Raw genomic sequence first — 24,255 nt, 5'->3', positions numbered from 1 at the left:
TCATGGTTGAAATCTATGAAGTTGAAATAAACAAACAAATGAAACAGAATTGGTTCTTTAAGAAAATTGATAAATCTTATTATTTATCAAATAATAAATAATATTTATTATTTTATTATCTAAAATCTTATCCAAATTAACTAAGAAGCAGAGATGGAAAATCCAAATTAACAAAATTAGAAACGAAAGGGGAACAAAACACTAAAACACTAAAAGAAAACCAGAGGATTATAAGGACATGTTTTAAAAACCTATACTCCCCAAAATTAGAAAATCTGAAAGAAATGAATAAATTCCTCAGTACATACCACTTATCAAAGTTAAATCAATCACATAGTTTAAACAGACCTATAACTCCTAGTGAAATAGAAAGAGTCATTAAAATCTCCCAACAAAAAAGTTTAGGGCCACATGGTTTTAGCACCGAATTACACCAGACTTTCAAAGAAGAGTTATTAATGCCAATATTCCTCAAGTATTCCACAAAACAGAAACACAAGGGACATTGTTCAATTCCTTTTACATGACCACAGTTACCCTGATACCCAAACCACACAGAGACCCAACATAGAATTTCAAACCAAATTCCCTCATGAACATATACGGAAAAATGCTTAGAAACTGAATCTAAGAACATATCAAAAAGATTATCCACCACGATCAAGTAGGCTTCTTCTCAGGAATGTAGGGATGATTCAACATATGTAAATCCTTAAATATAATCCAATATAAATATAAACAAAGTGAGAGAAGAAACCACATGATCATTCTCATTAGATGGAGAAAAGGCCTTTGACAAATTCCAACACCCCTTCATGATAAAAGTCCTGGAGAAATGAGGGCTATACCTCAAGATAATAAAGAAAATTTACAGCAAGCCCATAGCCAACATCAACTTAAATGGAGAGAGAAACTCAAAGCAATTCCATGAAAAACCAAGAACAATACAAGGCTGTCCACTCTTTCTATATCTATTCAATACAGTACTTGAAGTCTTAGCTCGGACAATAAAACGACTAAAGGAAATCAAAGGGATACAAGTTGGAAAGGAATAAGTCAAAATATCTTTATTTGCAGATGTTATGATAGCATATATAAGTGACCCCAATGATTCCACTGAGAAACTCCTACAACAAATAAACACCTTCAGGAAAGTAGCTGAATACAAAATTAAGTCATGAAAATCAGTAGCCTTTCTATACACAAACAACAAATGATCTGAAGAAGAAATCAGGAAAACAACACCTTTCACAATAGCTTCAAATAATATAAAACATCTTGATATTCCTCACACTGTCCCCTGGGAAGTGCTGGTTCCTGCTTCCAAGCTTTGTCAGGAAAGAACAAAAGAAGACAGATATCAGTGAGGAAGACTGACAATTCTGTAATGGGTAGCAGAGGAGAGTGATAAAGGACCCATTTACAGCACATTTAGACAAACTCAGATTTGGGGAAAATTATTATAAAGGATAACAACGTAATTGGGTAGGAATATAAGATTTTTTTCTTCTTACTAATATGCACAAAGATACTAGAATAAGTGTGTAGATTCATTATTTTAATTACTTTTCATTATATTTTAATAAATGCAAGGAGAAGTGAGACCATGGAATAAATGGGAAAATCCTGAAGTAGGAATGAATACTTAGGGCTGAAAGATGATTCAGTAGGTAAATGTGTTTGTTGCTAATGACCTAAACTTGGGTCATAGGACGTACATGGTGGAAGGGAAGAAGTGACATTCATAGGTTGTCCTCTGTCTCTACACACTCTTGCTGTGGCTGTGTGTGCATGTGAGCACAAACACATAGAGACACACATAGACACGCAGACACACATAGACACGCAGACACACATAGACACGCAAACACACATAGACACACAGACACAGATACACACACAGACACAGACAAACATACACACAGAGTAAGGCTGTATGTGACAAGGCCAGAATATTAGCCTTGCCAAAGGTATCAGATCAATATAATAAATAATAAATTAATAATAATAAATTAATTAATTTTAATTAAATGTAATCTTAACTGTAAAATAAAAGTCTCAGAGCCACGCTGCTTCCATAGCCATTCAACATCTTACCTAACAGGTTTTTTTTTTTAAAGAAAACAAATTATCTTTTTTCATTATACATACCAATCCAAGCTTCCACTCCTTCCCCTCCTCCCATTGACTCCACATACCCTGCCATCCCACCCTCATCCAGTCCTCATAGAAGGTAAGGCACATTGCTTTGGGAAAGGTCCAAGGCCCTCCCTACTATATCTAGGCTGAGCAAGGTATCCATCCAAAGAGAATAGGCTTCCAAAAAGCCAGTACAAGCAGGAGGGATAAATCCTGGTGCCACTGACAGTGGCCCCTCAGTCTGCCCCAGCCATGCAAATGTCAACCTCATTCAGAGGGACTAGTTTGGTCCTATGCTTGTTCCTTCCCAGTCCAGCTGGTGTTGGTGAGCTCCTGTAGCTTAGCCAATCATTCCGACCTACTCAAGGCTAGTGAGAGACTCTGTCTCAAAGACAACAACAACAACAACAACAACAAAAAAAAACAAAACATTTTTTTTTGAACAAGAGAAAAATGTTTTTGGAATTAGAAAGCCCTACCACCCTCAGCGGCCACATTGCCTCAAACAAACTTGGTACATACATGAAGTTTCTGTAGTGTAGTGGTTATCACGCTCGCCTAACACGTGAGAGGTCCCCGGTTTGAGACTGGGCGGAAACAAACTTGGTACATTTTGAATCTCTGACATCTTATTTTTTAATGTGCAAATTTATTGTGAAGAATGAATGTAAACACTTGTAAACACACAACAGCAAGGCGTGTATAAATTTTTTCCCATTTCTCTCACAGAGCCATTCCCACCATGCAGCAAGTCAGGGGCAGGATACACAGGTCACTCATGTGTTCTCCAATCTTCACTGCCTTGGGTGTTCATAGGATTATTAATGATATGGGACTCTATGACACATTAACTGTTGTTACTGAGTCTTCAGTGGGCGTTCAGCTTTTCTGTCATCTGTGGTCATTTCCACGAGAAGCATTCCTTTAAACCAGGAACAGAATTATGTCCCTAGAACGCTATGGGGAAGCCTGTGCATGGATGCTGAGACCCTTTGGGGAGGACTATGCATGGGTGCTGAGACCCTTTGGGGAGGACTGTGCATGGGTGCTGAGACCCTTTGGGGAGGACTATGCATGGGTGCTGAGACCCTGTGGGGAGGACTGTGCATGGGTGCTGAGACCCTGTGGGGAGGACTGTGCATGGGTGCTGAGACCCTGTGGGGAGGACTGTGCATGGGTACTGAGTCCCTGTGGGGAGGACTGTGCATGGGTGCTGAGACCCTATGGGGAGGATTGTGCATGGGTGCTGAGACCCTGTGGGGAGGACTGTGCATGGGAGTTGAGACCCTGTGGGGAGGCCTGTGCATGGGTACTGAGTCCCTGTGGGGAGGACTGTGCATGGGTGCTGAGACCCTATGGGGAGGATTGTGCATGGGTGCTGAGACCCTGTGGGGAGGACTGTGCATGGATGCTGATCAGTCTGCTGCCTGAGGAGTGGGTAGAAAAAAAAGATTACATATCCATGTCAGTGACAGGATACAGGAACCACAGCTGTCTTCAAAGGATCCTCTCATCTGTGTCCTCGAACCTATTAGCACAGGGTAGATGCGCGTGCGTGCGAACACACACACACACACACGTGTAATTTTTTTGTCATCGGGCCTCTGTTGGTAGGGGACAGTTTACAACTGCAGGGCAAGGGAACGAGAAGAGCCATTAGTAGAGGTAAGCACACCTACCTGGATGAGATAGTGGGAACACAAGTTGAGAAGCTCCAACAACTGCAGGTGACTGCCAGCTGCCAACACATCCTGGATCACGCCTGGCTCCAACAAAATCTGTAAGGTAATTAATTATGAATAAATAAAAGAATTATTTAATTTTTACATGGGCCAATAGCTTTTCCTACATTCAAAACTCAGCTTAATTCCTTCATTTTTGTAAGAAAATATGAACATTTTCAAAGAACACAGTAGTCTCGTATCATTCATTTTGTAACATGGTAATGCAAAATGAACCAGTTCTAATTTTTCAAAGTATATCCCAGACTCTTCAGTTCATCATGGTTTAGTGAGCAGTGTTTTAGGTCAGGGTACTTGCATCTCCTCTGGCTGCAGTGAGTGGGCTGGTACCATGGGAGTGGGTGGGTACTGTGGGAGTGGGGTGGGTACTATATATGTATTATTCTACTTACAAGCCCTGCATATCACAAACTTTCATATTCTTCATTTTTGTTTCTCTAGTCCTCTTTATTTAAAATGCAAGTATCATTTTCATGTGTTAGTGAGCCTCACAAGGAAAGAGAACAACTGAGATATCTGGAGAGACCAATTATCTACTACTTTCTGATTAAGCCCAACTATTGGACTGCGGCTACCAGCCACTGAAAAAGGCCAGATAAAGACACACCATGGTGAGGACATCCACTCCAGTGTGTGACTGAGAGCTACAAGAGGCCTTTAGTGCTGTCCCAGGCACATTTGAGCCCAGATGTTCACAATCTAGACTCCGGACATCTATGTCTCCAAGCCGTTAGTACATCTACATGGGAGTACACGCCTTCTCCAAGTGAAGCCATCCATCTCTTGTCTCTGGATCAATATTCTTTCTTGATTTTCCTTTGCTTCAAAAACCATTCTCATCCCCAGTCTCTGTGTTTTGGAAATGACCACAGCTTGGTCCCAAGAGCTTTCTCTCTTGTCTCTGCTCACCTTGGAATCCTGTGACTTTCAGGGCATTTATATGCTGATGGAACCCCAAAAATGTTTCTGTCTCCATACCCCAGAATCTCATCTACAACTCTAGAAATGCACGAAGCCCTGAGTGAATGTGGATTGTTGACATGGGTAGGGTCATGTCAAAAACACCAATGTCTCAGACCCTCGGGAGAGGCAAAGCCTTTCCCAGGTAAGGCTTGGAGAGATGGCAAAGCCTTCCTGTGGTCCAAGGAGAACTGTTAATCAACAATTGACCAGTATGTGTCAAAACTATTAGCCACAACTTCCTCCTCTGGGATGACACCTGAACCCACTCCTCTACAGGGATGTCTACTAGAGACAGGGCAACCCTGCCTCCTTGTTCCACTGTATAAAAGAAACGTGCCTCCTGGATTCATCTTATCAACCAAATCAGTCCTCTCTACCTGGACCATTCTTTCTCAAGAGAACAACTTGGTTCTTCCCATCCACCTTTCAGTCTTGTGCCCAAACTGAGATTCTGGCCTACTGCCAAAGCTGGTACCTTCCATCAGAGTGAGCACAGCCTACTGTACCCCATCTTTTCTTCACATGTGTTTGTGTGTCTGCCTTTTCTTCATTCCCTCAATCCCTCAAGCTGGGTAGAACCTGGTATCCAACTACCACCTCAGCATGGGTTTTTGGCTGTCTAGAGGGCAGCTCGAACCCTGAGCATGCTACAGACCAGACTCTTGATTTTTATCTCACCACCTACCCTTTTATAATCCTGCCATCTCAGCAATATGACAGTTACTTAGAAGAACCCCAGAGTCATTCATCTTTTTATGAAAAATAAAATTATTCTTTGATAACTTTATACACATATATAATGTGTCCAGGTCATATTCACCACCCAGTCTTCTCTACTGCCACTTCCCCCACCAGGCTCCCCTCTCGTTGTCCAGACAAGTCCCCTTCCCCCATCAAGTCATTATCTTTTGCTCTTTTTGTTGTTTATGAACCTCTGAGTTGAACCGGAGCTGCCTGCACAGGCGTGTGTGTTGAGCTATCAACCGAAGCATGTGAAACTCATTAGATGATAGACCGTTGAAGACTATGCCTTCCCTCCTCAGAAGCTATTAACTGCGTTAGCTTCTGGGGAGGATCCGGGACCCACGAGCTTCTCTCCCATCTCTGAACTGAATATTGGCATTCATCCAGTCTTTTGTTGTTTTTTTTTTGTTTGTTTGTTTGTTTTGTGTGTGTGTGCTGTTGTTTTTTTTGTTTGTTTCTTTGTGTGCCCTGTGCAGGTAACCTCAGCTGCTGTGAGTTCATGGGGGCGGCATCTAGCTCTTACATTCTTTCTGCCCCTTTTCCGTGATGTTTGCTGAACACGGAAGGGATGACATAGATGTTCTATGAGATCTGAGCACTCATCTTCACGTACATTCTTACCACCTTGACCATCAAGAGTCTCTGCACTGTGTCCCCGTTGAAGAGAAGCTGCTCTGACCTCGCTGGAGGGCAGCACAACTCAGAACCATCCTGTGATCCTCTTATTTTTCTCCTACCTCACAGCCCACCTATGAGCCCTCCTGTTGGCCCTATCATCAGAACAGCTCTAGAGGCTAAACATTCATGGCTGGCTACTTCCATTATTATCAGTCTAGCCCAAGGAACTCCATTTGCTCAGACTTAACTCCTGCCTCCTGACACTGCGTTCTCCTTTGCCTCTTTAAAATATTATCAACCAAATCTCTCTGCCTGCATCCCTCCTTCCATTCTGTCCTTTAGACTTCTGCTCATTACATTTGTAGTGTAAATTTAATTGATAAAGTGTTAGGTGTTCTTTGAGCTCACTGAGAAGCTGGCTTTGGAAGTGGGGCTATCCCAGCGCCATTTCAGATCCAAGCAATTTTGTTTCAAAGTGTCTTCCAAGGTCCTTTGTCTAGGGATAGTGGCCTCACTTTCTAACTCTGTGACAGGGAAGGAATATAACATAAAATTTCAACAGTAAGACCATTGTGTCCCTGAAAACAGGTGGAAGGTGAAGTATTTCCAATAAATGAGTACAGCTTATCCCGTGATATAAGCATGCCTAAAGTGGGAAAAAAAATGCTAGAAGTCTGGCCAAACCATGGGAAGCTGCTATATAAGGTGAAAGTTCAATGTGGGTACTCCAGCTGCCTGCCTCAACCCTCCTGCTGGTTTCTGCTGGATGTTCTGAGCATCCAATTAGATGATGTTATCTCTACCCATTGTTATTTGTTCTTTCACTTTGAAGTCTTACCTAAGGGAATGCTCTGCTCTGCCAAGGACTCTCTTGATGGAAAACTCCAGAAGGGAAGAAATTTGTCCTCTTCTGCATCCACACCACATAAGAACAACACCTAGGCACATAGCTGTCGCTCTGTACTGAGCTGGTTATTTAATTAAAAATTTTGATAACTAACTCCTATACACATGCTGGTTTCAAAATTTATTTTAGTGATTAATCTGACACAGGAAAAGAGGAAAAAAACTAGCTTATATTTCTGTGCCACTGAAGTAAAGATGCAGAAAAGTAAGACACAGGGGTCAAAATGCAAACACCCTTCTTGCTCTGGAATTTTTTTAAACAGCTCTTTTTTCCTTCTGGTCAGAAGAATATTTAAATTTCTGCAAATCCTCAAGGAAGGGGCTTTGACTGGCATGCGGAAATGAGTACATCTCCCACCAGAGGAGCAAGAATAGCAAACAGACTGCCTGAAGAGGCACAGCCTAAGGCTGAGAACAGGGACCAAATGGATTAGAAAGGTTAGTTTTAGCCTTGTAGCCCTGTCAGTGGCAGTCACTTCACACAACCGGCATTCATGATATCCTCCAAGGTGTGGTAATGCCAAACACAAAGACAGATATCACAGAGAGACAAGATGGATATTCTGTAGCATGTGTAACACATCCAATGGGTTCACTGTGAGAAACCCTCCCACCAGAAACCCATCCCGGGATTGTTTTGCCTTTGTTTTATTTTTTTATTCTACAGGCTTGTTTCCTCCTCTCATTATAAGATTCTCTAAAAGAAGAAACTTTCTCTAAAAGAAACTTTAGCATAGGAAAATCCCCAAGTCCTTTGAAAGATTTGCAGAGAGAAACTGCCAGGACAACCGCTTATCGTTTTTAGAAACCATCAGCATGTGTGAGTGTCACTGGCAGTCTTTGCAGTTGATGCCCCGCTGCCATCTGGGGACTGGTTGCTCTGCTGCATTTTTCCAAAGAATTTGTGCTTGGGCAGGAGTAAGCTGGAGCTTAACTCCTTGTGCTTTACAGTATATAGTGATCGAAAAATTGGCCAATAGAACTCTTTCAAACTAAGGGCCCTAAAACACTCATGTTTATAGCAGACAACTTTCTCATTTGTTTCCCCTGTGCTGTGACCAAACATTGACCAAAACCAACTTTAGATCCTTCCGAAAAGTACAGCCATCCCTCTTGACTCTGGCATTCTAATAAACTGGATGGGGCTTGCGTTCAAGCTGCAGCATGGGAGAGAAGTTCCCTGAGGGCTGAAAGCACCTGTTAGAGCGGTAGCTAATCTCTCTGACTGGACACATCAGTAGCATTCATCAGTCTAGAGGAATTCGGCTCAGATGAAGACATACAGATGTGCAGAAGACAAAGAGACAAAAACAATTCAAGACACAGAAGACCAAGTGTGTGCCCTGGAATCCTACGTCAAAGCGCTCATCAATTCAGGCTGGGACAGAGCTGAGGCTCCTCTGGATTTGTGAAAAAGTTTTTGAAGCCATCAAGGGTGTGTACAGGTTGGACCAGGTGCCTTTTTCTTGGGGACAAGTCTATGGGACATTCTCTCCCCCATGATCCACTCACACCTGGCCTCCAGGTAGAATACAGGGAAGCCGCACTTGCATGTGAGGAGCGAGGAGCTAAACAGTGCCATCTGGGTCAACAGCAATCCTATATATAATTCACGTCAAGTTCAAGTGTGGCGACGTAAATGGATGCAGATAGATTATAAAGATATATACAACTTTAATAAGGAAATAGACTTACAGGACCACAGGTTCCCGCGGAGAACAGGAAAAGCGGAGAAAAAGGACTGCTGGGATCACACCCGGTAGATTTATCAGTAAACATTAGCCCAAGGCGAACACGCCCCCAATGGGTGGGGCTATATCCTTACATTCAAGGGTCTCCCCTGAAGTTGTGGTAAGATAAAGAAGGTCACTTGAACAGAGATGCTCTGATCCCTCATCCCAAATGCTGAGACAGCTCTCTCTGTCTCTCTGTCTCTGTCTCTCTCTCATTTTTGCTAAATACATAAGACTTAACCAATGGCTGTGGAAAACTGAGGAAACCCTGAATGTTTAAAATTGAATTGATAAAGTCCTGAAAGAATGTGCCTTGTTAATGTGACATAGCCGTACCAAGGCCACCAGTGCCTCAGCCCCGTGGAAGTAGCAGAGCCCTTTCCCACAGTGAGGTTCAGAGGGGTGGTAGAGCTTGTCTGAGTGGGAATTTTGGCAATGTGTGCAAAAACGAGCAACTGTAGCTTCCTCCTTTGTAGCTGATGACTACAGCTGGTCTGCTCGTCTATGGAGACTTCTCACCGAGACTAGCAAAACCCTCTTCGTGTGCTGTGCATGATAAAAATGCTGAAGTTCCTGGCTTCTGCGGAATAGCAGGTCTGGTCCATCTGATCGCAGCTTTTTTTCTGAGGGTGTGTCTGTGTGTCTGCTCTTCATTCCTTCATCCCCCTCCCCCCAGTCAGGTTTCCAGGACAAAGTCAGCAGAAGGTGACTGATTCCCAAAACATCCTGACATAAGGATTCAGCCATAAAGCGTTTCAAATGTCTTCCTGGCAGGAGGGATCCTGGGATGCTTTGTCCAGCTATCTCATCTGGTCAGTGATGTGAGTGGAGTTGGGTTCAGGGCTCATTTGCACCATCTCTGAGGGATGCCTCCCAGACTGAGAGAAGGCTCATGTGCCTGGCCTTGTGGCATCTTTAGACAGGACATGAGCCTAAAACGTTGTGAAAGAGGAAGGGTATAGAGCTTGTGGCAAAATTCTGCATAAGGCATGGTATTCACTACCTAGGAGGCGCTGGGAAAGTGAGGCTGGGCCTCACAAGTAGAAGCAGGGGCAACATGCAAACTCTACATTGCTCCTGTTTGTCCTTCAGCTCATTCCCTTGTGCACCAGACATTCATCTCCCTTTTCTTCCCATTTCTTCCTTGCTTCCCAGATTGGCTTCTGGTAACAAACGTCTTTAATGCCTATGAATAGTTTCAGTACGCTTTTCTTTCTGTCTGTGAATAACTGAGTTGTATCTTCAAAAAATGTACCTTTAGTTCCTTGAGGTATGCTCTCATTGCTCATTTAGGACGTTGTTGGTTTATTTTCTTCAGGTTTTGTGGACAGAGCAGAGTAGGGGGCGTGATAGCATTAAGCCCAGATAACTAAGGTGTGCAAGTCTGTCCATGAAAACAATCACCTTTTATGCACAAGGACTAATGCAATTAAAGTTAGATGTGGCTCAATATCATTTACCAGAATAATGCAAACACTTCCTCTTTATACATTTGAAATCCGTATTTCATCTGGTCTAAAGTAATGCCAAATGATCAAAATCTGAGCTTATAAACCATCAGGGTAAACTGAACAAAAAGAGCATAAATAAATTTACCAGTCAGATATTCAAGACATATGAAGCCTTTTGCACAAAGCACTTCTGTACAAAAGAAGTCTTATAGATGGGACATAAAACAAGATTTACTTTAAACTTTAGTATCCTTTCACTAAAGATTGTTTATCCACAAGGTGGCGCCCCTGTTTAAAGCAAAATGATTTTTCTGTTCCTTGTTAACCTCTATCAGATACACTATTTTTAAGAAGAAAATACAGTTCAAACGAGGATAAGAACGCTTAGGAATTTATTTTCCAAGCATCCCTCAGTGTCTATGTGTGAACAATGCTATCTATTTGGTTATTTGAGATTAATAGAAAGTGTACATGCACCACACTATGTTGGGAAAAACGGAAGGGAAAACAGGGTAAATACTGGAACCCAGTGCTTGAGTAAAGTGAAAAGAGCCCAGAGGGATTATGAAGGTGTGGGGACCCAGTGGGCACAGGATTCTGCAGGAACAATGGCCAGGAGTGCCTGATTTAATTGAAAAACCCCACATAGGGACATGAAAAGACTCGGTCTTTTCATAGCATAGAGAAAACCCTATTTTCTTATGGCCCCTTTGTCACTAGAATGATTCCGGCATTTCCAGGCCTTGAGATCAGCAGTATTGCCAGCTAGTCATTTCCAACATGATTTTCTTCATTATGTTTAAATTAATAAGATGTATTATTGAACAGAATGTAAAGATAAATTATCACACATCACCTTTACAAATGTGGCTAATGATTTGAGAAAGCAGATCCATTTTTGATAGTTTCTAACTGCAAGGGAGAGAAGCAGTTGTAGCAAATTAAAGTCTAATGAAACATGAAGGTCATTATAGGTTAAAAGAAAAGCTAAATTAATTATTAAGACCTACTTATAAGCAGTGTTATTTCGAGTGTGGTGAAGATGGTGGATTCCATCCCTCACAGCTCTATCATGGGCCTGAGGTTCTCCATAGCAGAGCCATCTCCATAGTACAGGGACAGAGTCTCCCTAACAGAGCCAGCTCCATAACATGGAGGTAGACCCAAAGAGAAAACCCTGATCTTCAATTGCTGACATGTTGAAGATAGAGGATCTCTGAAACAAAGAATAGGACCAATGGAATTTTTAAAAAAAAAAAAAAAAAAAAACAGGATTTCTTTCTTTTCCTTTTTTAAAAAAATGTGTATGGGTAATTTGGCTACATATGTGTCTGTTCAGCATATGCGCACAGTGCCGCAGAGGCCAGAAGAGGGCGCCAGATCCCCTGGAACTGGAGTTACAGATGGTGGTAAGCCACTATGTGAGTGCTGGAAACCAAACCTGGGTCCTCTGGCAAGCAGCCAGTGTTCTTGACTGCTGAATCTTCTGCTCAGCCCCTTTGACAGGAATTTTCAAGTGTAGGGGTGCTTTAACAATGTCATCGCCGGGTATTAGCCGGGGAGAGAAGATGGAGCTGAATGCACATTACTGAGTCATGGTGTGACCAAATAAAAAAGGCAGCACGCACACAGGACTGTGCTGAGGGGCGCACAGGCCTGAAGACATTTTGTTTCATTCAGGATGTCAGAGAAAGAAGCTCCGACGTGAAAGGGAATCATTAATACACAATTCTGTGCTTTGTAAAGGATGGAAATACAAATACAGCTTGGGAGTCTGCCAGGAAAAGTCATTGGCATTTTTTCTATATCATCATCTCATGAAGAAATATATCATTGACTGCTACTTATTTCCATACGGTTTGTATAGGGAATAAAACAGGATGCCCAGATAACATGCTTAGAAAAAATGATTAGCATAGTTTTTAGAGGAAAACTGTTTCTATTATTAATTTTATGAAAATCAAATTTAATTTTGCCTATTGTGTTACATATGGTCTACTATCTTCCACACATCATGTGACACTTACATTTGTGTCATCTGTCCCACTTCTTGCCCTTCAAGTAGCTATAACCACCACGTGACAACGAGGAAACTAAAAGCATGGCGATCCACCCATTACCCAGCAAGCCCTTTCTAAGCCCAGCATTCTAGGCACCCTTCTAGATTCTGGGGCAATGACTATAGCTGTACAAACACACATCCTTGTCACCATGGTGCTTAGAGTCGAGGTGTCAGCCCACCAGTGCCTGTACTTACGAGAGTATAAGCCCAGTGCATGCTGGTTTGGAGGAAAGTCAAGAGTTCAGTTTTGAGGAATGTAGCAAAACTGAACAAGGCTAGAGTTCCCATACACCTCCGGTCCTCACACGTGTGTAACATTTCTATATCAACATCTCCCATAGAATAAGCACTGGTGAAAGCCATGGACTGTGGGAATAAATGATGTGTAAAGGTAGACTCATCAGTTCATTCTGTGGACGATGTTGCTATGGAAACGTTACGCATGTGTGGGGACAGGAGGCGTAGGAGAACTCTAGTTTTATTGAATTTTGCTGCAGGTAAAATCAGCTTTAAGATAGCCTATTAATTAAAAATTAAAAACAAAAAAATGCTAAACAATGCTTACCCCACATCCTATACCAAGGCATAAGGTTAGGGAGATGTCATGTGAGGATGTAACTAGCCACCGGGAGGCATGTGGTTTTGTCTACCTGTTGTCTGTACGGATGACACACTTGCTCTAACTGATAAGCCTATGGTGACATACTATTTTCTCCCAAAGCCCATAGCTGTCCTTGGTGTTCATCCTGAGAGGTTCATATTCTGTGAGTTTTGACAAATGAAGGATGCCACGATGCCATGTATTATAAGGCCACACAGAATAGTTTGGCGGTTCTAAGTGTCCTCTGTACTAGGCTAACTCACTGCTGGCTTCCCGTCCTAACCCTGGAAGCTGCTGCTCTTCTTACTCTCTGCATGGTTGTGCTGCTCTCAGAATCTCACAGTCCGTGGCCTTGTGAAACTGTTTCCCTTCGTCCGACAGTCGCGCCTGCATTCCCTGCAAGTCTTTCCAGTGTTGGGTAGCTCATTTCTTTCAGCACCGACTCATCCATATTTCATCTATTTACTACAGAAATGCATTTTCATCGCTCCCGTGTTTTGCAATTGTGAGTAAAACTTCTAGATGTTTGTTTTCAGGTTTCTGTTTAGACATACACTTTCCATTTTAAGGGGGAACACCCAGGTGAGAATATATGGTAAGAGCGTGTCAGTTCTTTAAGAAGCTGCCAGCTTGTGCTTGTCTCCTTCAGTGACGGTACCATCTCGACATCTCACCAACCACGAAGGAATTTCTCTCACTCTATGTCCTCACCAGCTTTTAGTGCTCCCAGGTTCTGAATGCTGGTTAAGTGTTAACAGATGGACAATGGTTAGTTCCTGCTTTAATTTGCATTTGCCTAACGAAATACATGAACATCTCCCATATGCTTATTTGAAATCTATCTTCCGTGGTTACTCATCTTGCACACCCGTGTCCACTTTTATAAAACCAGGGTACTCGCTTTCTTATTATTGAATTTTTGAGTTCTTCATATATTTTGAATGGTATTCTTTTATACGTTTGCAAATACTTTCTCCAAACTGTGACTTGACTTTTTATTCTCTTGATACTGGATTCTGTAGTATACATGTTTGTAATTCCAGTGAAATACAGGTTATCCAAGATCACATTCTTGTGTCTGTAAAAATTTTCTGGGTTGGAGAGATGATTCAGTGGTTAAGAGTTCTTCCTGCATAACCGTGTGTACCAGAGTTCAGAGTCCAGCACCAGTGTAACAATCTGGGCATCTCAGCTCAAAGGGGCAGACAGCAGGCTCACTGCAACTTGCTGACTTCCAGCTTAGCTGATAAAACACAGACCCTAAATTCAAGAAGAGACTCTGCCCCCAGGGAATAGGTGAAGAGTAATGAGGATCCACCCATCATCCTCTCTGGCTTCTCTACATGAACACAGGTACATACATATACATAAACACATGCAGATACACACATATGAATGCATAAACAAAATCTCAAAATGTCTTTGTTAAACATAAAATCACTTACAGAAAATTTTCTCCTATATTGTAAGTAGGTCCTGGCTTGTATTTTATCTTTGTGAACAGTATAAGATCTGTGTACAGATTTGATTTGGCTTTTGTAGGTGGATTTTCAGTTGAACCTGCATCATTAGTAGAAAGAAAGTCTCTTTACTCTATTGAATTTCTTTCTTCCCTTATTGAAGATCAGTCAGTTTTATTGATAGGGTCTGTTTCTGGGATCTCCATTCCACCCCACTGATGTCCTGATGGGCTCTTTCGCCAGTACCACACCGAAGCCAGGAATTGTCAGTTGTTCAACCTTGTTCTTCAACAGTGCTTTGGCTATTTCAGGTCTTTTGTTACTTCATCTGAACATCATAATCAGTTTGCTTAGCTTCCATAAAACAACCTTCGGAAAACTGGTTTGGACTGCACTGAGCCCATATTCAAACTGTAAAGAACTGTTTTCTTGAAAACACCGAGTCTTCCTTTCTCCGAACCTTCTTGACTCTTTGATTACAGTTTTGTACTTTTCCTCATGCAGAGCCTCACACATTTTGATAAATTTAGACCCGTGTATTTTACTTTTGGAGTTATTAGTTTCTAAGAATAATTCTAACATTTAAAAATAATTAAAACGCCCCCCCCCCCAATGGTGGGTAATAGGTTGTAATTCACGACAATTATATGAAATTAAAATTTCAATGTAAACTGAGTTCTACTGGAATATAGATAGACTGGTCCATCTCTGGCAGTTTCCCAGTTACAAAAGGAGACTTAAGCAGCAAAAGTAGGGTGATGGAGGAGTTACTTTCATTTAATAAAGAAACTGCCTTGGCCCATTTATAGGCCAGCCCTTAGGTGGGTGGAGTAAACAGACAGAATGCTGGGAGAAAGAAGCCGAGTCAGTGAGTCGCCATGATTCTCCCACTCCAGATTGACGCAGGTTAAGATCTTTCCTGGTAAGCCAGCTCTGGTACTACACAGAATATTAGAAATGGGTTAGATCAATATGTAAGAGCTAGCCAATAAGAGGCCGGAACTAATGGGCCAGGCAGTGACTAAAAGAATACAGTTTCCGTGTAATTATTTTGGGTAAAGCTAGCCGGGTGGTGGAACACAGCCCTGCCGCTCATATTACATTGTTTATTATCTGCCCTCCTACAGAAAATGTTTGATGATTCCTGCTCTAGAGTACACCAGGGGCTGGAAGTCAGTAGCACAATATGTCAGCAAGTAACCATGATCTGCTGACATCAGTAAGGGAGCTAGTCAGCCTATGCAGGCGAGTTCTGATGCATGAGGGATTCCAAGATGCAGGTGGAGGAGGAGAAAGTAAAGACCCCTACAAAAGAATGAGTAGAGGTCTGGGGTGCCTCAGAAGATGAGCCAAGGAGTATATTCTGAGAGATGAGAGAGAAAAGGTTTCCATGGAGAGGCAGGCTGGCTACAGTGTCTGCAGCTGAGTGGTCATAAGTTGTAGCATTTAGTTTGGACTTGTCAGTATCTGTGTTTATAAGAACGGTATCTCAAGCAGGGTGTATTGGCACACACCTTTAATCCCAGCACTTGGGAGACCAAGGCAGGCATGTCTCTGAGTTCGAGGCCCAGCCTGGTATACTACACAGAGAACCCTTGCCACCGGAAAACAAAACAAGACAACAATAAAACAAAACCCCACTTTTTTTAGAATGCAGAATATAGAAGCCTTCAGACATGAGCAAAGATGTATAACATCGGAGTAAAGATGAGGAGAAATGGGTTTGTGTAAAAATGAGTTTGTGCAAATGAGAAAGGTTTCTGTTCCCTTTTAAGCCAGGGTAACAAAGTGTGTTTGTGTGCTGTGGGAATAATGCAGGAGAGAAAGAAACTGAGGACTGAAGAGATAGATACGAAGATTACAGGAAAAAGGACTGAGTTTCAGGCCGAGAGCCTAGCTGGGAGATCCACCCCAGACCATCCAGGGATGTGCATCTTTCACAGTAAAAGAGGAAAATGCACAGAACAGACACAGCAATGTCTGAGGACATGACAACGGCAGATGCAGCCCTACCTGCCTAAATCGCCACAGGAGCTGAGTTTCCCCCACCATGTTTGTTGGAGGGAAGGTGGCTAGGGCAGTTTGAAAAGACACGAGTGAGAAACCTGTCAATCATAGGAGCAAGGCAGACATCTTTTTTCAGAACAAATTGGCATTGCCTGGCAAGGGTGTGGATCCTCCATTTGGATCAGATGTGAAGTAGACCAGCAACAGTCACCGCTGGAATCGGGCAAGGATCCTCAGAGGGTATCATAAGTGGCCCTCAAGGCTGGTCCTCTCTCAGGTCAGCAGCTGGTTCTTTATGTTGTGCCAAACTTCTGACACATAGAAGGCAGTAGGGATACATGACTGGTCAGGTCCCCAAGAACTGTTCCCATCCGATCGCCTCCGAGCAGATGGCTACATTTTCTCCCTCTCCAAACAGTGACGGGCAGTATCTGACATTTTAAGCTGTGCTCTGAAAAGGACTACAACTCAATTACCCAGTCTTTCGTCTGAAATTGTACGGTTCTGGGGCTATGGGACCCCCGTGGTATTTCATCACAGTCCTCATGGCACACAGTTCAAAGTGCTACTATCTCATTCTCTAAGAATGCAAACAATACATCAGTTTGTGTTTGCCGATCACAGTTTGATACACTTTAAAAAAAAAATGAATTGTCTATTTTTGGAATTTTCCATTTAAAACTTTGTTTTTGATTTTTTTTTTAACATACCAACCAGATATGTTTCCTCTCCCTCTTTCCCTCCAATTTCCTCTCCGCTCTCCCCACTCCCTACCCCGCCACATCCACTCCTCCCTCTCTGTTTCTCTTCAGCTATGGACAGCCCTCCTATGGATATCAGCCAGCCATGGTGTACTAAGTTGCAGTGAAACGAGGCACCTCCTCTTCTGTAGGCTGGATGAGGCATTAAAAAAGCGCTCGATGTAATTTTCCCTTCAGCGTACCCATAATACCCAGTAAGTTCTTGACAAATAGCAGGTGCTCATTAAGTATTGGCTGAATTAATGAATTTCATGTTGAGGGCAAAATATAAAAAGATAGTTCTACGTCAAACAAGGGAAACAAAATATTCACAAGTTAGTGTAGCACGTTCAAATCAATGCCTTCATTTGAAAGTCCTTAATGGTTATTCTACTCGAATGGAATATCTACTTGCAAAATAAATCTTCTCACAGGCTCTACTGGAGGGCCATGGGTACAGCTCAGTGGGAAAGCATTTAAGCAGCAGGTGCAAAGCCCTGGTTCCGTCTCCAGGACTGGGGAGAATAACTAGCCACTTATACCCTGCACTAGTCAGCAGAAAAAAACATATTTTTGCTATCCAAAACTCACATGTACTGAATACCCTACACAAATACTAGATGCTTCCAGCAGAGGGCTCAAGGACTCCATTTTTAGGGAAAAAAAATTGTCAAACTTGTTATCTAACAGTCTTCCTTGTTAAAATTCTCTGAGGAGGCAGCTCTTCCTTCTGGTCACAGAATCACACATCTCTGAGTTAATTTGAAAATATCCTAAATAAAAAACCAAAAGAATTACAGCAAAGCGTCGTTATTCATACGGCCAGCATTTACAGATAAGCATATCTGTCTACTTCCAGGAAAGATAGGGCAGTCAACTATAGCCATACACATTTTGTTTGTTTCTATTTGTTTACTTATGTTTAAAGGCAGGAAGTCATTATGTAGCTTAGGTTAGCCTCGAAGGCACTGTGTAACCACAGCTGACCTTGAAGTTTGATCCTCCTGCCTCATCCTCCTGAGTGCTGGTGTTGTAGGCAGGCACAATAATATCCAACTTATGTAACCATTTAAATATCAGGAACATAAATAAGGCAGAGAAAACAGGAAACTGAAAGCAATAACCAGAAAAGAATGTGAGTAATTAAAAATTATAAATAGCCGGGCGGTGGTGGCGCACGCCTTTAATCCCAGCACTCGGGAGGCAGAGGCAGGCGGATCTCTGTGAGTTCGAGACCAGCCTGGTCTACAAGAGCTAGTTCCAGGATAGGCTCCAAAACCACAGAGAAACCCTGTCTCGAAAAACCAAAAAAAAAAAAAAAAAAAAAAAAAAAAAATTATAAATAATATAATAAGCAATACATTACCCATACACACACAATCACCATGCTCCTACTAATACAAGTGGGCCTGAGAACTAAACAAGAGAACTCAAGATATGGCTCAGTGGGTAAAGTACTATCTGCAGCAGCCTGAGGGCCTGAGTTCAGATCCAGAGCACCTGAGTGAGTTTGTACACACACACACACACACACACACACAGAATACAACCATGTAACATCAAAAGGTAAAAATACTAAAAATGATTCTATTTCCTCCAGATCCAGAGACCTAAAGGAAAATTTCCTGAAATTACTAAGGTCACTGAATGTCTTTCTTGGTGATACCTTAAAAAAACATCAGAAGCAAAAAGTAAAACACAAGAAACTGCTTAAAACCCAAGCATTGCTTCCTGATTTGTCTTGTTTCATCTCAGTACAAAGTCTGAAATATGAGCAGCATTGCTTAGAGGAGTCTGTCCCGCTCTAGGGGACAACTGGGAAACTCACATGGACATCTCTAGTCATCCAGAAAGGAGGCCAGATGTCAGCCAAAGCAAAGAGCAGGCATCAAGAATTCCCCTATAGCCAAGTACTGAAGCACCCTGCAGTAATGCAAAGATTTTTATTTATAAAGATGAAGTCCAAAACTTAACTCTAACATGTAACCATATTTTTCTTGTTTTTCTGTGTGGTATTTCATTCACTTTTCCAGTGTTAGGAAAGGAAAAGATGAGCGGAAGCCATGGCATGTCTTCATCTTGAAGTTTCACTGAGAGTTACGCACTATTTAGGAGACAGTCCAGTGCCAAGGATGTACTCCAGGGCATGCGTGCTGCCAGGAAAATAAATATTCATGTATCACTCAACTCTTCCAGGCATGGTCAAGTTACCTGTACATGTAGACAAGTTTCCCCGTCTCTGGGAAGAATTACACCCCACTATATATGTACTGACTTGGTTTCTAAACTAAAATTCTTTCCTTGTATTGATCCTTTACATATGGGCGATTAGAGTAATTTACATAGGTCAGGTACATTATGTAAGAATTTCATTTCAAGATAGAAAAGGCTTTTTCATATTAAAACCTGATAGATGAGACAGAATTGAAAGTCCAGATAACGGCTTTTAAAAATTGACTGATCCCTGAATGTTCTACTGGTAACACACATAGCATATCCCTGGCGCTGTAAAGTAGAGAGCAGATCTTAGCAAAACTCCAAGAAAAAGACATTGTAAGGCTTCGGTTCATCTTTTACTGTCTTAACACTAGAAATTAGCACAAATTAACATAATACAAAAAGACCCTACGGCACTTGGAAACCTTCCTGCTTATATTTTTCTCCTCAATGAACATTTCAAAAGAGCTATACAGCAAAAGGCTGGACGGCACTTTCCTTTTTAGTTTTTTGCTTTTTTTTTTAAAACCCGGACAAGGGAAAGATAGTTTATTTTAGTAAGCTGACATTTGTTATAAAAATGAATGCACTACCAAGACCTGCCATGAAATAAATGACTAATTTTCCACTCAGACAATTTCAGCTATGACCCTGGCTACAGCCACTACTCACAAATTTCAATGATCAAAATGAAACAGGTATAATGGTTTCTGTTGAGAAATCCTTGAAACAGGGGCGCTGTCTACTCACTGAAGGGCAGCTGTGCACTTGAAGCACATGTGGAGACGGGGTTTCCTGCTGAAACATTAAAGGGGAATATGTGTGCACAAGTGCAAACCCACCCTACGTAAGCAGGTGCACTGGTCTACCTTCACCAGTTGCTGGATGTCAGACTGTTTCTAGGCTGGATGACATCATCAAGGAAAAACAATGGTTGCTTCTTGTCCTACTGTTCCCTGTGCTGGCAGTGGGTTCTGGAACTACAGAGAGTTGCAAGTGGAGCGAAGAGAGGAAAGGCAACAAACCACGGTCATATAACGATGACTGGTTAGAAACACTGTGGGCTTCACCCATGCTGGTCATCAGATATGGTGTAAGATACCGGGAGCCTCTGAGTACCAGTAATGGGTGTGCTCTATTTCAGAGCTCAAGTGCCGTGGACCACAATGGGTCCCTGAACACAGAACTGAGTTGGAAAAGGACTACAGATGCTGGAGACATATTTAGTCCCATTTTGTTTTCATTGAATGACTCAGTTTAACCATTTCTCAATATTCGTGCATTAAACATGATCATTGTTGAAAGGATTTCTGATGTCTAACAGCTAGAAGATTTGGAGCCCCACACACTCCTCTGCCTTGATTCCTCAAAACAGGACAAACGTCTAAGTAATCTCCGACATCCTTCTAAACCAAACCCTGGTCTACACAGAGTGCTCCCACCTCAGTCTACGTTCTATCTCCACAAAAGCCAACGACAGCAATCCTGCCTGCTCTTTCAGGTCACCTTTGAGCCTACTTGAGAGTCAACCCCATCACATGAATGGCAAACTTTTATCACAACCTCGCCTTCTGTGTGTCAGTTATTATTATTATAAACATCTAAATCAAATTTAGCTTTATAAGGTCCCATTTATAATTATTTATTTATTGATTGATAAGTCTTAATACCTGAGCTACCATGGTCCTGGCTCAAAAAATCCTTTTCTGTGCTAATGAGTTGAAGCATATTTTCTACTTTCTTCTTTATCAGATTAAGGGTATTGGGTCCTATGTTGAGGTCCTTGATTCATTTGGAGTAATTTTATGTGGTGTGAGAAATACGAACAAATTTTCATTCTCTTATTTGCACCTATCCAGTTTGATCAGCACCACTTGTTGGAGATGCCATCTTTTGTATTTTGCTTCATTGTGGAAAAAAATACAGTGTTTGTAGATGGGTTAATGTCTAGGTCTTCAATTCTATTCCATTGATCAACATGTCTGTTTTTTTGCATAAGGAAACCTGCTACTATAGAAGCTTCCTAAACTACATAAACACACACATATATTTAAAAGGAGTTGGGAGGGAGCTACCATATAATAGAGGAAGCTAGTACTCAACTAGACTTTATATGCTATCAAATAAAACACCGAATACTAGGAATATTTGTATCTTTTTGAGATACTGGCCAATGGAGTTCCATTGATTCCCTCAAACATTACAGGCTATTGTCAGTATAACTGGTGATACTCCACAACTTAATGATAACACAATATTGCTGAAGACACCACACACACACACACGTATATCATAGAACATGGAGAAATTGAGAGAGTACTCTACTGAAAACTGGTGTGGGAAGTCCTTATGTATATATATATATATTGCTTTTATTGGTTAATGAATAAAGATGCTGCTTTTGGCCAATGGCTTAACAGAATGTAGCCAGGCTGGGAAAAATACATAGAAGAGAGTAGGCAGAGTCATGGAGAAGTCATGTAGCTGACACAAGAGCCAGACCCTGCTGAAGCCTGCTGGAACTTTGCCGATAGGCCGTGACCTCATGGTGATACACAGATTAATGGAGATGGGTTAGTTTAGGATACTCAAGCTAGCTAAAAATACGCTTAAGCTATGGGCCAAACAGTATTGCAATTAATACAGATTTCTGTGTGATAATTTCAGGAGTCCGGGCAGCTGGGAAATGAACAAGCAGCCTCCTACAACAGGAAATCTCACCCCCTACTGGCTAGCATTCATATCCTGGAAGGTGCTATACCTGCTACTAGAAGAGAAATGTAATCATTAATCTCACCAACTACAGACCCTTTGAACTACAATAACTACCTGCCTGTAAGATATGCCCACCGGTATAATTAATGACACAGATGGTATGGAAGTAAGCAGACAGATTCTGAAGTGATGTAAAGCCTGGTCCACGAGATGGAATACACACCTGACCCTATTAATGAGCTCAAGAACCTAAGGCTAGATAGGCCATTGGCCCAGGAAGAATCTACTACTATTATTCTGTTAAGTGAACAGAGCAATGAAATGACTTCTGGTGACATGTTTTTATACTCATAAGTCAATGCATTGCTCAATTTTCATTAGAGAAACTTTATCTTGCAGTATATAGTATTAATACAGAAGGCTACAACTATCAGATAACATACAGAAAATAAGAAAATGCTCAGCCCTAAAAATCACAACCTTTCCTATCAAGTCTCAGGAATTGATGCAAAAGAGGTGCCGGAAAGACTGTAAGGGCCAGTAGTGGACAACTTCAAAAAATCAGCATTTCCAGAAATGCAATAGGGCAGAAGCAGAAAATAACATATGAACCCACAAATACTGTGACAGCATACATAATAATTATATAATATCAATCCAGAAAAAAATTCTGTCATGGAGTGGAGAAATGAACAAGAAGCTACACCACTATCAACCACTACAAAAGAAGATATTCTAAATTGATAGCTACTGGGAGAAGAATCAGGTCTCTTCAGTGAAGCAACACTGGATATGTCAATTATACTCCAGGGCAGGCTGCATGGTCTCGAGGAGACGGCCAACATGGATTGAACTTCATGGGTTTTTTCTTTCCTTTCTTTTTTTCTTTTTCTTTTCTTTTCTTTTCTTTTCTTTTCTTTCTTTCTTTCTTTTTTCCTTTCTTTCTTTCTTTCTTTCTTTCTTATTTCTCTCTTTCTCTATCTTTGGAGTGAGAATATGAAGTTGGATGAATAGGGAAGAAGTTGAGGGGGGGTCTGGGGAGAGTTTGGAAAGGGAAGGAATATAATAAAAGCACATTGTGTGAAATTCTCACAAAATAAAAAATAGTCAAAAGCATAAAAATAAAAATCAATTTGAAAAGATTAAAAACTGAAAAAATTAGAGAATAAATTTTTTCGGAAAAAAAATTAGTTCTGCTACTAAGCTAGAAACTGATCCCAAAGGGTAGGCACAGTTATTCTTCCTCATCTGAAGACATTCCAGATGTTAACTGCTGAAGGAATGGCTTTACAGTTGTTGAATTATAAAGTACAGTATGAGGACATTCTGACCAGGGCACACACAGGTATTTAGTAAATGAGAAAATGGGCATCAACTAGAAACATCTGCTGCTGCTGACCCAGTCACAGAAAGAGCTCCTTTGTGCAACTCCATTTCCTCTATACCAACTCCTCTTCATGAGGAGCAAGTAGGCATTGAGAACACACACACACACACACACACACACACACACACTCGTCTGTGCATGAAACAATATCAGGCCTTTAACATATTCTCATTATTTTTGAACAGCAAATCACCCAAGGTTGACTGCTTTATAAGACATCTTTGGAAACAACAAAATCCTATTGACATACAGCATCTAAAACCATAGCAGAGGCGGTTGTAAGGGATAGGCATAGTCTATGAAGTACAATTGAATGTAAAAGGATTCACTTAAGCTCAGAAAGCTTACTATTCCACTTCTTCTTACAAATAATAAAATCTCCCCAGAAGCAAACAGCACTGATTTTTAAAAGAGTCAAAAATGAAAAAGGAATTGATGATAGAACTCAAACTCCCACCTCAAGTTTATTCACAATAGTCAGAAGCTGGAAAAAACCTAGATGCCCTTCAACCAAAGAATGGATAAAGAAAATGTGGTACATTTACACTATTGAGTATTATTTGGCTGTAAAAAATAATGACATCAGGAAATTTGCAGGCAAATGAATGAAACTAGAAAAAAAAACATTTTGAGTGAGATAATCCAGATCCAGAAAGACAAACATGGTATGTACTCACTCATAAGTGGATATTGGGTGTAAAGTAAATGATAACAGGCTTTAATCCACAGCCCCAGAGAGGCTAGGTAGCAAGGAGGGCCCAAAGAGGTTC

General features: G+C 41.4%; 1 protein-coding gene and 1 non-coding gene across 3 annotated transcripts in view; one reads left to right on the top strand and one right to left on the bottom strand.

Annotated features, from left to right (window-relative positions):
• Positions 1 to 24,255, bottom strand: part of Klhl32 (kelch like family member 32) — a 207,043-nt gene that overhangs the window by 89,441 nt on the left and 93,347 nt on the right. For both annotated transcript variants that reach the window (XM_057791029.1, XM_057791030.1), the window contains one exon: positions 3,819 to 3,917. In XM_057791029.1, the coding sequence (XP_057647012.1) occupies positions 3,819 to 3,917 (99 nt within the window). The remainder of the gene's footprint in view (positions 1 to 3,818; positions 3,918 to 24,255) is intronic.
• Trnav-aac (transfer RNA valine (anticodon AAC)) lies at positions 2,667 to 2,739 on the top strand. The gene has a single exon. It is a non-coding gene; the product is annotated as a tRNA-Val (tRNA).

The sequence above is a fragment of the Chionomys nivalis genome, chromosome 16, assembly GCF_950005125.1.
Source record: "Chionomys nivalis chromosome 16, mChiNiv1.1, whole genome shotgun sequence".
NCBI classification, from domain to species: Eukaryota; Metazoa; Chordata; class Mammalia; order Rodentia; family Cricetidae; genus Chionomys; species Chionomys nivalis.
This window is presented reverse-complemented; position numbering and strand designations above follow the sequence as displayed.